Source organism: Aulostomus chinensis, chromosome 17 (genome assembly GCF_037954235.1).
Source record: "Aulostomus chinensis isolate RoL2024-O1b breed Wild chromosome 17, RoL_Achi_v1.0, whole genome shotgun sequence".
Classification (NCBI taxonomy): Eukaryota; Metazoa; Chordata; class Actinopteri; order Syngnathiformes; family Aulostomidae; genus Aulostomus; species Aulostomus chinensis.
In genome coordinates, this window is record NC_141336.1 from 9214962 (window position 1) to 9228936 (window position 13975).

General features: G+C 39.9%; 2 protein-coding genes across 4 annotated transcripts in view; both read left to right on the forward strand.

Annotated features, from left to right (window-relative positions):
- The first annotated feature begins 51 nt into the window (after positions 1 to 51).
- Positions 52 to 7460, forward strand: l2hgdh (L-2-hydroxyglutarate dehydrogenase). The gene is made up of 10 exons (XM_086183597.1): positions 52 to 294; positions 1524 to 1639; positions 1777 to 1928; positions 4425 to 4556; positions 4621 to 4783; positions 4871 to 4905; positions 4990 to 5157; positions 5983 to 6140; positions 6681 to 6812; positions 6894 to 7460. Exons 1-10 carry the CDS (start codon positions 203 to 205, stop codon positions 7087 to 7089), a joined length of 1344 nt encoding a protein of 447 aa, XP_086039723.1. The 5' UTR covers positions 52 to 202; the 3' UTR covers positions 7090 to 7460.
- Positions 7461 to 8478: 1018 nt separating this feature from the next.
- Positions 8479 to 13975, forward strand: part of sos2 (son of sevenless homolog 2 (Drosophila)) — a 101719-nt gene continuing 96222 nt past the window's right edge. Inside the window, exons 1-2 of one of the 3 annotated variants that reach the window (XM_086182068.1) lie at positions 8479 to 8566; positions 9217 to 9417. In XM_086182068.1, the coding sequence (XP_086038194.1) occupies positions 9334 to 9417 (84 nt within the window). In that variant the 5' untranslated portion in view covers positions 8479 to 8566; positions 9217 to 9333. Of the gene's footprint in view, positions 9418 to 13975 lie in introns of all 3 variants that reach the window. The other 2 variants (XM_086182067.1, XM_086182066.1) reach the window with 2 other exon arrangements.

Genomic DNA, 13975 nt, shown 5'->3' on the forward strand with positions numbered 1-13975 from the left:
ACCGGAGGTACGTATTACGAACTACTGAGCGGTGGGTGCGGCCAATTTCGATTGGCAGAGAGAACTCACGGTAGGATGGGCAGCGACAAGTAAAAGCAGGCTGCTGAAGAAGGGAACGCACCAAGCAGAAAGCTCACACAAATCTTTCTGCTGGTTTTACAATGACAACGCTACTCTGACGTGTGTGTAGACCGCAGTGGGAATGCTTCGGATGCTTGGCGGTGCGACTTTTAAGGCTGTCTGCGCCGCGCAGCCGAAACTGGTATACGACATTGCTAGCAGACAGCTGCACAGGTAAGAATAACATGCAGTAGAAGTATTATGAAGGAACATCAAAAACTCGTTCGTGTGTGTGTTTTTAATTACACGCAGCGGAGTACAGATAAGTAAAGAATGGCGAATAACTTAACGTGAAATGATTCTAGTCATTGCCAAGGACTTTCAGCGATAACAACCAAGTTACACAACATATCTGCTGTGTGAAGTTGTGTATAACCTGATCTGCACCCAGCCCTTTATGTTTATGCAGGTTGGCAACCTTATCTTCTCTACTCTATCGAATCTATTGTAACTCCTCAGTCGTCCTCGATCATCCTTAGCATTTACTGCTAAGTAATGTTCCACAGCTTTTGAAGTTTTACTTAATTTTACAATCTTTCTTCCATTTTACTATCTGTTTAAAATACTGGGTGAACTGTTCCCTCAGGAACGCATGTCCGCTGCATGTGTTTCATATTAGCTCTACAGAGCCTGGGGGCCTGGCTTATAAAACACTCCCATTTTTGCCCTAACTTTAAGTAAGCCATACCATAAAGACCTATATGTGTGTCTATTGATGATTACATAAAGCTCCATGTCATTTTCTCATATTCTTGTCTCTATCTTACAAAGATACATTTTTCACAAGTTCTTAGGAGTGAGTCTTGCTTTAGTTCAATGCTCTTAAATGAAAACTTCTCTCAAGAATACTTTTCAGCACATTTTCTCAAGTTGCCCCTTGAGTGATGGCCCCTCGTGAGGTGCAGATGGGTGCTTTGCAAACAGTTTTTCTCCCCAGCAGATTAAATGATTCCTTCTTTTTTGCCAGACAAGCAGGCACTTTTGTGTGCTTTTCAGAAATTAAAACAGTATGTTGACTGTTCACAATGTCCTGTACTTTCATGAGATCACGTGGTTTAAAGTGTTCTTTCAGGCCTGTGTTTTTACAGTTCTTTGCCAGTGTCTCATTGTGTAAGATCCTCTTTAGATATTTTATATGCTGTATTGCTGTTTCCACTACATAATAAGGTTCATCATTAACATTTATTTGGTATGGCCTTGTGACACATCTGGATATACTCTAATGATGCTCATACCCGATCTATTTGAGTGCTGGTATCAGACCAACTGTGAGTTGCTCTAACAGTCATGTACAGTTGGACATTGAACCATCGACCTGAATGTTCTTCACTTGTCAACCTGTAAAACTACTTGGTTAAACTGTGGTATGTGTGAGCTGCCAGGGCCATGCTTGTGTTTTTCAGCACATATGATGTGGCTGTGGTGGGAGCTGGAATCGTGGGCCTGGCCGCAGCCAGAGAGCTCATTCTGCGACACCCAACGCTGAGCTTCATTCTGCTGGAAAAAGAAAAAGAACTTTGTGAGTCAAGGTTTGAAAGTTTGTGGAGACAACATGGGTCTCATATGCAAGTGTTGTACTAAAATGCTAATGCTGTCATGAGTTTTGAAAGGATCTTGTCTTGTTTGTAAATTGTCTGCCACTTTGTTATTCACCAGCGGTACATCAGAGTGGACACAACAGTGGTGTCATTCACAGCGGGATCTACTACACACCAGGGTCCCTGAAGGCTCGTCTGTGTGTGCGAGGAGCCACTTTAGCCTACGAGTACTGCGACAAGAAAGAACTTCCATACAAGAAGTGTGGAAAGGTCTGACTTCATGTCTCATTATTACAAAAGATACATAAGGTTGTATAGCTATTGATTTTTAGGGCCTGAGCCTGAAGGTACTTCAGGCGAAGACCCTATTATGTTTGCTCGGCAGAGCAATACATTAGCAGCACTAAAAACACACACTAAACAGTGTCCCAGCCCCCCATCACCCAAGAGGCAATCAGCCAGATGACCTGGAGCTGGTTTTCACATACACACCCATTCAAAACCTGGTACTGGACTGTTCTTCCTGTCAATGAGCATGCGCAATATGAACATAATCTAATTTCACCCCCTGAACATGCATGAAATTCGCTGAAATTCGGCACAATTGTCCGGTCTGGCTAAACATTCACTAATCTAAAAGAAAAACACCACAAAAGTCTATAGCGCCACCTAGGGAGCCACACAACTAAAAGATAATTTTTTTTAATAATTTGGAGCGCTACAACTCCTCCCACGAATGTCCCACAAACATGGGACCAACACTCTTAGGCTCGTCTCATCAAGACGAACAATTCATACACTCTGACCCCTCACCTATCTACAACAGAATGTCCACAAATTGGACAAAACTGTCAAAATCAGGACTTTTTTTACTCCCCAAACAAAATCTATCTCCTCCTATGGCATTAATGGTATTGCTTCCAAACTTTCACACATTAATCACACAACTCTGCTCTTCAAAAATCTTTAAAGGTTTTTATATGAATCGCTCGGTTTGGATTTTATAAGCCCTCAAAGTGGGGGAGACACGTTTCACGCTTACAATGGAAGTCTATGGGGAGACCGTGTCCTCTCAGGGTACATGCTGTCAAACAAATGCTTCTCACGTCTACACCATACATCCCACAGCTTTTAAAAACACACCACTGCATTCCTGACAAAAATCCCTACAAAAAATGGTATGTGTCACTTTTTACCAACGTATGCCGACTTATTTCACTTTTCCACACTACAATTCTGTTGATCCTCCTCTCTCTCCACTCTAGCACAGATCAGAGACAGAGCAGTGGGGAGGGGTTCTTAAAGGGCCAGCTCTCAGCTGTGCGCTCACTCTCTGATCAGACTCAGGCTTCTAACTCCTAAACTACAAGGCCCAGGGATTTGACCAAGACACCGTTGGATTCAGGCCGGTGTCAAGGACGCAGCCGCAGGCTGCGCAAGGGCTCAGGCCCTAACAACGCTGCTTGTTTTCTTTATTTTCTACAATGAAATAGACACACATGCATGCACTGAACCTAACGTGACATAAAATTGGATGTTGTGGAGCGTGTTTACTGATTTCATCATATGGATCAACTGACACTAGCAAGACATGTTTCTGAGCCGTTTAAACACAACACCTCATCCTGGTCATAATCAGATACTAAATAACACATTAAGTTGTCTAAAAATTACATTAAGAATTGCTTTATATACAGTATAAAAATTCCATTTAAATTGCAAAAATCAATACTCGCAGGATTTATAATCTTACCCTGGTATAAACAAATAAAAAATGTTGTTAATCCATCCATCCATCCATTTTCTTCCACTTATTCCTGTTAAGGGTCACGGGGGGGCTAGAGCCTATTCCAGCTGCTATGGGCGAGAGACAGGGTTCACCCTGGACAGGTCGCCAGTCCATCACAGGGCCAAGACATAGAGACAGACAACCATTCACATTCAAATTCATACCTACGGTCAACTTGGAGTATCCAGTCAGCCTAGTCCTCAATTGCATGTCTTTGGATGGTGGGAAGAAGCCGGAGTACCAGAGAGAACCCACGCAGGCACAGGGAGAACATGCAAACTCCACACAGAAAGATCCTGTGCCGTGACTTGAGTTGTTCATGAATATTTAATGAAAATATAATTAAAAATAAAAATATAATTTGTACTGGTATATCATGGATGAAGGGGGTGGCATGGGTTGGAGGTAGAGTGGTCGTCTGCAACCGAAGGGTCGCTGGTCACTTCCCCCGTTGACCATGTTGAAGTATCATTGAGCAAAATACTGAACCCCTTAATTGCTCCTGATGGCCCTGCAACGGACTGGCAACCCATCCAGGGTGTACCTCACCTCTTGCCGAATGTAAGATGTCAGCTGGGATAGGCTCCAGCCCCCCCATGACCCTTAACGGATAAGTTGTGTAGAAAATAGATGGATGGATATCATAGATGATGTGATATTATACAACACAGCTTTCACCAAGACAAATGAACGTTTTATGAATTTCATTTTAATTTTTGTTATTTGAAAACAAACGTCTGAATAAAATGCAGTGTAAAAGTGACAGAAGTTGAATTTAAATCACCTATCTAATCAAAGAATTGGAAGACTTTAAAACTGAGCGAGTGTCCGATACCTGACAGTTAAAGTGACATTTAATTTGCAAAAACTGGTTTTGAGGTTAAGTAACCAGGCTGTACAGGTACGAATAACAGCTGCCATGTGGGTCATCATCTTGAGTCCATCTATAGTTATCTGATTTATTTATGCATTGGCAGCTTATCGTTGCTGTGGAGCAGGAAGAGATTCCCAGACTGAAAGCTCTTTACGACCGTGGCCTGAAGAACAATGTGCGTGGCCTCAGCATTGTTGATGCTAAAGGAATCAGAGAGCGAGAACCGTACTGCAGGGTAAGAGATTCTGTTTTTATTGGGAAATATGACAGTGAAGGCTTAGAGTGAATCATGCTTCCAGGGTATAATGGCCTTGGATTCGCCGTTCACTGGCATTGTGGACTGGAGGATGGTGGCGCTCCAGTATGGCAAAGACTTTGAAGAAATGGGTGGCACAGTGGTAACTGAATATGATGTCAATGACATTTCCGTGGTGAAGGAGAACCCTGCTGGGAGCACTGATGGTAATGAGCAGGTTCTTTATGTCAACAATTGCTGAAGAAGGATTTGAGGTCCACTTCAATATGTACTATTTCTTTATGCATTTTCAGGAATGAAATATCCAATTGCTATTAAAGACAAACAGGTAAGATGTATACATAAGAAAAACACATCACAATCTCCCCATATTTACATTGTGATCCACTGTTTTATGGTATTATTTTAATAGGGCAAGGAGGTGCATTGCCGTTACGTCCTGACCTGTGGAGGACTGTACTCGGACCGCCTGTCACAGATATCTGGATGCAGCCGCGAGCCACGAATTGTGCCCTTCAGAGGAGACTACTTGGTCCTGAAGCCAGAGAAACACTATCTTGTCAAAGGAAACATCTACCCTGTGAGTCTGCTGAAGAACCATGAGTCCAGCTTTTTCAGTGTCCACAGAAATTCTTCCAGTTGTCAGATGTTTGTCATCACCTGCAAGAAGCTTATATTTGCCCATAAAGCGTTCACATTTGGTGGCCCCAAGTGGCAGGAAGAGAGAACTACAATGAATTGAGTATTATTCTGCACTCCATAAAAGCAGTGGTTCAGCAGTTAATTTTTGCAGCTATTTATGAAATCAGTCTTAATGTGTCAAATGTCCCAGTCAGTTCTGATAATATGTAGTCATCCATATCCTTTTATTATTTCGTACATATTTAGTTCACTAAAAGCATTTTTGCCTTATCTTAGTTTGTAATAAATAGGAAAACATAGCTGTTAAAATCATTTTTGTTTTCGGTAATCAATGAAAATTGACCGTAATATTATTGTGGTGAGCCATATGCCTCCTTTCTCGTCTTTTGGGTGGCTGACTTAATTTTAGGCTTAGCCTTTGATCAAACTATTTACAACATTTAGTCATTTAATAGTTATAATTCATCAAGGCAGACTTGGGAAAAATTAGTTTCAACTCCCTCACTCACTCAGAAATAGGCAAATTTGCAATATTTCAGTTTTACTTTAAACAAAAGTGGATGTGGCTAAGAACTGAAATTATATGACATTGTTAGTTAGATTGTACATTTCCAAAATGGTTTAGGCTCTGGAGATTCTGGAGAGTGCTACATGCTCTTGATGATTTTATAGTAATAATGAATGCCGTAACTGATGAGCAACTCCTCAAATAATGTATGTATATAAACAACTGGTCTTTTTTCTCTTATAAAATATTTTATAGGTTCCTGACCCTCGTTTTCCTTTCCTTGGGGTTCACTTCACCCCACGGATGGATGGAAGTGTTTGGCTTGGACCCAATGCAGTACTGGCCTTCAAACGGGAGGGTTACAGGGTGTATGACTTCAATCTGCGAGACTTTGCTGATGCGCTTTCATTTAGGTAATAGGTTTTGACAGGGCCGGCCCAAGGCAGAAGCAAACTAAGCAGCTGCTTGGGCCCCCTGGCCACTAGGGGGCCCCAAATCAATTTTTTTTTCTTTTTTTAAAACATCAAATATCTTAAAGAAGTGACAACATAGTTGAATGAATGAATAATTCAGTACAAGAAAATTCTGATTTCATGATCAATATACCTGCCATCATTTGAGTCATGACTCAACTAGATACCTAGTCGCGTGCATAGCCAGACACTGCAAGCTCAAGATTCATTTGGTAGATATGGGAATCTAATTATTACCTCAATAAGTCAAAAAGCAAAATGCTATGACTCTGAACAAATTTAGGTATTGCCCTTCTGCAGCTGCATGGCCATCTCAAAAAATGTATCAGAATACAAGAAGCATGGTTTACATGGTGATTTTGCTTTTGGCTTTGACTGTAGAGCTGTTGTTATTTATGTAATTCTAATGGCATTGTTTCAATAAAATAACAGGAAACAGCACAAGAGGCTGCTTACTAAACATCGTCTTTGATCTTTTAGGGGCCTTCAGAAGTTGGTGCTGAAAAACATAACATATGGACTTGGAGAAATGTACCGGGGTATTTTCATTGGTGCACAGGTCAAAATCCTGCAGAAGTACATCCCTGAACTCTCACTGAATGATGTGCTAAGGTAGATCAATGATGCAAGACTTAAAGACACATTCAAGTGATAGATAAAACCATCTCCTACCCTGCATCATTTCCTCTCCAGGGGTCCTGCAGGAGTTCGAGCTCAGGCTCTGGATCGCGATGGAAGCCTCGTGGACGACTTTGTGTTTGATGGTGGAGTGGGGGATGTGGGCAGTCGGGTGCTCCATGTGCGTAATGCTCCCTCGCCAGCGGCCACCTCCTCCCTTGCCATTGCAGAAATGATTGCAGACGAGGTGGAAAGCCGTTTCTCACTGTAGAAAGACATGTTGGCAGAACGGAAAATAAAACCAAATAATGAAGTTTGAGGTCACCAAGTTACTACCTCCCCATTACCATGGAGACATTTTTTTCCTGTAGATCAGGTCTTGATTTACATGCCTTTGATGTAATTGTATCTTCAAGGTATTTTATCTGTTTTTTTTTATTTGTTTTACCTGTTCCAGGTTTGATTACTTTGCCACTTTTCAAAGTAAGCAACAGTATTCTGCAGTGTATATGCTGTAAATTTGATCTCGAAAACTCTTGCTTTATTAGCATTTGTGTGAAGGGATTTGCCATAAAATTAAAATGTAAGACCCTACCATGTTGAATGAGAATCTAATTAGTGAAGTAAAATTTTCTAAAGAAAGTAGAGTATAATTCTATCAGGAAATTATTTCTTTTCCATTTAAAAATGTCTTGAGAATATTTTTTTGTATTTTGTTTGAATACTTCAAAAATATTTTCCAAATTTGTCAAAGGTTTGCATATGTTGATTGGACGGTTTTAAAACAAATTTATGTATCCTGCCCTCACATTTCACTATTTGATACAAACATAAATGTAATTTTAGGCAGTATGGGATTTTTTTCCCTCATGTTTAATGGTTTCCTTGGACAGAAACTTATATAAGCACAGTTAAAGCAAGAAGACGCACAGTTAAGAAAAACAGGTTGACAGCTACTTTCATTTTTTTTCAAAAACGGTACATATCACTTTTGTGCAGATGATACCAGAGGAAGGTTTTCATATCATTCTGAACCTACAAAATGTATTATTTAGATTGCTCCTTTAAAAGTAGTTTGCAGTAGTAGTGTTGCTCATCTAATGGCTTAATGAATGAATATTACTGTATTTTTTGCCTTAAATACATATTTTTGAATGGCAAATGTATAATAATGGTTTTTGTTACATATTATACTCTAATGTACTTTTATAATAATAGAATATTTAGCGCAATGCCATACTTCCAATGTTCAGGGGGACTGAAAATAATTTTTTTAAATGTTTTTCATCCATTTTTGTAGTCAAGCATTTTAGAACTATTTCAACAGATGCATAAAACAGTGTCCACAAGGACACAGATACAAACAGCAACCAACATGCTGTATGAGTTCAGTGGAAAACATATGTCGAGATTTGATACTGTTGTGAGAAACAATTTTTTAAAATATTCTTTCAATGTTTGTATAATAGCATCAAAATAAAGCATGAATGGAATTGATGAGATCTACTCGTCTCAGCCTTCTTAGACAGATGTAAAGCTTAAAAATGTTGATATATATATCAACATTTTATAAATATATACATACACACACATATATATATTTGAGAGAGATTTGGCATATGTTTTCTTGTATAACCTAGAGGTCAAGCCTGATTATTTTGTCTATCTAATAAGAAAGAATGCGCAGAGTACGTAGCTGACACCGGACGCGCTGCGCACAGAGCGGCAGTAGACAGGCAGCGGAGTTGGTACGAACATCTTCGACTTCTCGAACAGAATCAAAAACACCCCTGCTGCCCGGTTCAGTTGTTCTGCTTGTGGATGTGCCTCGGACTAGTCATTTTTTAGGGAGGGATTTGTTTTGGATTTAGTGTTCAATCGCTCTGGAGAAGATGTCTGGATGTGAAGTAAGCAGCGCAGGAGAAAGTGTGCCTTGTTTGGAGCTGAACGGATCGTGTGCCACAACATAAAACTCGGGAGCATATAAAGGCCGGCAGTAGCCCGTAGCGCTGGTTAGCTCGCTAGCTAACGATAGCTTGCTAATGTTACAGGTGTTTTGGTGGCAAAAAAAATCAAACAGCTCATAGCTGTTAGCTAGCATGCAGCTGGGCTGCCATGACTATATACTGAACTTAATGTGCCTGTTATTAGCATTTCAGTGAGTGCCAAGCCGCAATTCTAGCACTTAACTGCATTGTTATTGGCTATTAGCTTTTTAGTTAGCTCCTTCCCCGTGTTTACAGCAATAGCGGGTAAGCGTCATTAGCCTCAAAGCTAGCCTGTTAACTTTACCAGCCGCATGTGCTTATTTTCTAATGTAGCTAACATTTATTTGTGGAGCCCGTCTCAACTCCGGACTCGCTACCTGGTTTAGTGATACTCCTCATTATTGCTATAGCCAGTTTGACTATTCCACCGTGCCTGCCTGGACTGACCCACCCACAAGGGCCATCTATCCGGGGCCGATGCTGACAGTTCAGCCGGGATCACGGCAACGCCAGGAGCCGCTACAGCTATGCAGCCCCAGCAGATATACGACTTTTCAAGTGACGAGAACAGTCAAAAATGGAGAGGCCTGTTTGTGCAAGCTTTACGGAAGGTAACACATCAGACATTACACCACTAATTCTTAAAGTTTTATAAAGGTATTTCGAAATATGTTGTAGGATATTTGTGTTTCATTGATGTGGGATTCTGCGTGAGAAGTTGCCGTGGTTTTATCTGCCTTTAACTAAAGTAACTTAAAACTTGTTTTTCTCAAGTTCCCAAATTCGATTTATCGATACCCTATATATTGTTTCTGTAATCACGTCGAGTTTGCAACGTGAACAAACAATTGCAGGAATTTGAGTTTGGCACTTGTCCTTTCTACATTTCAGAAATTAAAAATTATATGGGATATGTTGTAGATAGCAAACACTTGTTAACTGTGGAATCTGTGTTCCTCCCCTCTCTGGCTTGTAGTTGGGTCTGCACTTTGTATTTTCAATAACTTTAATCCAAGTTCAGTGAAATGTCTTAATTCCCAACAGTGTCTTTTAAGTTAATCAGTCTGATATTATGTATTGTTTCATAGCGTTGATTTTTCATAAGCAATAACTTGCAGGGTTTTGATGGTTACTCAAAATGTTATTACCACTGATGATTTTGTGTGGCTGCTGATTTGTAGCTGAAAGGCACTCTCAAGCAATATTTTCAATATCAATGTTATGACCCACATCTTTATTTGTTCATAATTTTGTTTATCAGAAGACTTGTTTACAGCCATTTTAAACAGCTTAGATGTTAAGTTTCAAAACTTTTCCAAAGGAATGCAACAGCGTTCTTAAATGCCTATTTGAAACTTTCAGAACAGGAAATTATTTAAATTTTAATGTCCTTGGTCAGCATGTCTAAACCTCATGAGTTCCTTTTTGACTTTCTTTCCCCTTTTTGCATCATCGTGGCATCTCACTATACTCAACAAGTTTATTCTGTTTTCTAACCCTCTTTCCTCTCTACTTTCTCTCAGACTCATATACCTGTAGTAGTTTGATGTGAATTTAAAATCTGAGGTTTACAGTGTTCATTTTTGTTTGCAGGAGTGACTTTACATTTCACATTACATTACACACTAAAAGTTAATGCTGGAGAGGATTAGCTTTGTGTGCTCCTTCCCCATTGAAATGGGCTTCTTTGCTGTTCTTGTTGGCTGAAAATCAGGCAATCATGAGGTAATTGATGGCTCAAGAGATACATTGAAAAATTGAGATGTGAAAAGATAACAGGATGTCTCCATACTGATGACAGTGAGGTGAAGGTTGTGATTGGAGACATGTTTTCACGTCCCATTTTCATGAATGTCATACCTGAGGGGTATTTCCCTAAACTTGCCGTAAATGTCCACTCTGAATGAGAGAAGCTCTTAAAAAGACATTATCACAAATTAGATATCATGATTTAGGAGAAATTTAAAATAAATAGATAAATTAATAAAGATACACTTTCAACTGCCACCTCTTCCCTTGGCTACATGGGTGTTTATTATCATAACTACACTTGTTATGTTGACATAGTGTCCGCATATACAATGCACATTTCAGTTTCTTTTCCTAAGCAGCGAGATTTGTCAACTCACTGTGTCCCCTACCACCACTGCCACGACTACCCACACAGGCTAAATAAAGCCCCGTTCACACTGCACCAAAAACGCGGGTCAGCAAAGGGTTTTTGGGCACTCTGAAAGGGTTGACTCGGCATTTCCACCCTCGTCGACCAACTTGCCCAGCGACCCGGGTATTTAGCAGCTCGGCTCAGCTCGCCTGCAGTGTGAAAAAGGCAACCCGCATCATCTCAGGTTTCATGCGACCTTCCTGTCGCATCCTGATTTTGTCACTGTGCCGCCTGTAAGGCTTCACATGTAGCTTCTTCGGCTTCCTTCCAGACAAGCCGAAAACTCCATCCTCCTTCGCTGCATTAGCCCTCAGACATTTTCCTATCTGTGCCGAGTTTATATGCTTTGCAAAAGAGACAACATTGCAATGTAGGCAACGACAACGCTAACGTTGGACTGGACGACGTCCATGTTGTTTGTTTACCTCTGTGTTCCGGCGCATGATTATGTGTAATGATGACATTGTTAGCGCGATGACGTACAGGAGAAAAAAACACAGGCACGCAACCCTCATAGCAGGAGTTCAGACCCGGGTCTTCTGGAAGCTTGAATGCTCCCTAATGCTGAGCAAACGCGGGTCCAAAAACCCGTGTTGACGTGCATTTGTCAGTGTGAAAAGGGTATAACTGTATCCTATTTGCACATTAGGAGGTCACACACACACAGAACTATTGGCATCCCGACTAAACTATTTTTTATTTTTCTCTTTATTTTACTATTTGTTACTATTTGATGTAATTATTATGTTCGAGATATTTTATTAGTGACTATTTTACTGTTTGCACTGCACCTTTGTTTGTTTCAGGGTACACAATTTCATTTTTCATGTACAGGTACTTGAGAAATGACAATAAAAAGTGATTCCATTATAATTTGAATAAATTACTTGGCTTTTTGAACTAAAAAATGAAATCTGTAGTTTGTATAAAAATATCAGAGATTTTATATTTAGAGCCTATCACCTCATCTCAGGGTGCTCAGAGGGTGACCTCAGAAATTACCACTCTGGCCAACATACAACTGAAGAATTAATTTTCAGTTGTGAAAATTTCCCACCAGTGTCTGATAGGACGAGATGACATTAAAGGTTGTATTCACTGTGACAAACTGATGTGATTGGCATTATTCAGGGCTACAACTCAGAATCTTTAACCCAGGATGGATGTGCAAATTCTGTTGTTGACAGAGGCTTTCAAAGACAATACGTCTAATTTGTCTCATCTCAAATCTGTAGGGAAACCTGCCCTTTGGTTTAAAAACATGTGATGAGGGTCCGTGATGCAAATATGGTACCAGTGAATAATACACTGTAAAATAAGGATGCACGTGATATGATTTTTTTGCTGATATTTTGCAACATATTTTGGCCCATAGTCAATATGTACGATGTTGATATTGGTATAAAAACAAGTATATATAAGTTAAAAAAGATGCAATCATCACAGATGCCTCCATTTTTTCTGCCTGTTTGTAAACTTTTTTTGTTTTATTAAGATGAATTGAAGAGGAATTTAATCAACCTTCTTGTGTGCAATGACTGAATTTTTTTTAAGTCATCTGAGACTTCCTGTCATCATCTGCACCAAGAATCAAGGTTGATGGTGCTGTACACAGGGCATTTACTTTTTTGATAATTTTATGATATTCTCATTTTTGTACAGACTACGCACACACACATTACTCATTTGAAAAAAGTTATGTTTCATTTGTTTCCAAATCATATGCAAAAGGTCATTATATATTAACCATCAATCATGCCTGTATTAGCGTACATCCTTAGCCGATCCCAGCGACATGCAGAAAGCAAATAATGCTGTGGCTCCCTAGCAGATACAGATGATGTGCCAATATTAACATGCAACTGGAAATAGATGCTGATGATGTACTTCTATTATCTGGCATGCCTAACAGATACCGATGGTGTGCCAATATTGTAATGCACCTCTACAGAAAACACTGTTTACCTTTCAGACACAGGTTTGAGGTTCACCTGTGCATGCCATGCATCTCCTCAAATTCAAATCACATTCACTTGCTGTTGAATGAACAAGGACTACCGTTCTTTATATTCTTTTTTGTACTGGAGTAATATTGATGCTGTTTTGAGTAAAGTGTGTATTGAAGACCAGGTATTCATCAGGTATTGATAAACACAATCAACACATCCTTGCTTCTTTTTTCATTTTTACATTTCACCAAGTAACATTAAAATAGTAGTTTAAAAGTATTTGAAATGCTCTGAAATGGGATCACACTTTTTATTCAGCTATGCATTATAAAACTGATGTGAAAACAATGAAACTGGACTCTAGAAGGCTGGGATTCAATCTAATGTTGGCCTACATCATTGTATAAATAAAACAGTCTCTTTCTGTCTGTTCAATGTAGCTCAGCAGGGTTTGCGTAATGAATCAGGTGAAACTTAGCAAGCAGGTGGTGCTTTGAGGTGCTGTGCTTATATTGTTCCAACTCTTTACACTACAGCCAGAGGGAAAGTCTGTCACAGATAGATGTGAGAGAGGTTTGTTTTGGTTTTGACAGACTCTGACTGGCTGGGGGGGGGTTCCTGGTCAGAGGGAGCTTTGATGGATGACTCCACCCTTGAGGGTGGTTCAGGTTGTTTTGTTAGATGCTGGAGTAAAGAGGATCTGTTTACGTGTAGACACTCCTTAGAGCCTGTGCAGGGATGTATTCTTGATCTGTTGTGATCATGCACCCAGACAGTTGAAGAGACATCACCTTCAACAGTATTTTGAGACTCCTCTGCACCTGGAGTTAACTGATATTAGATCAAAAGTTCTGCTGGGAGAACAGATAGCAAATAAGCTGCAATGTACTTTTAGACTTTTTCATGTAAATAATTACTTCACAGTCATAAAACTAACAAATCCTTTCATTTAATGAGTCAGAACTGGTGAATGTTAGTTTTCCTACCTCCACCAAGTAGAATATATATTCACTTGCTTCTGTTGGTTTGTTTTTCTGTCTGTCCTTCTCTCAGGAG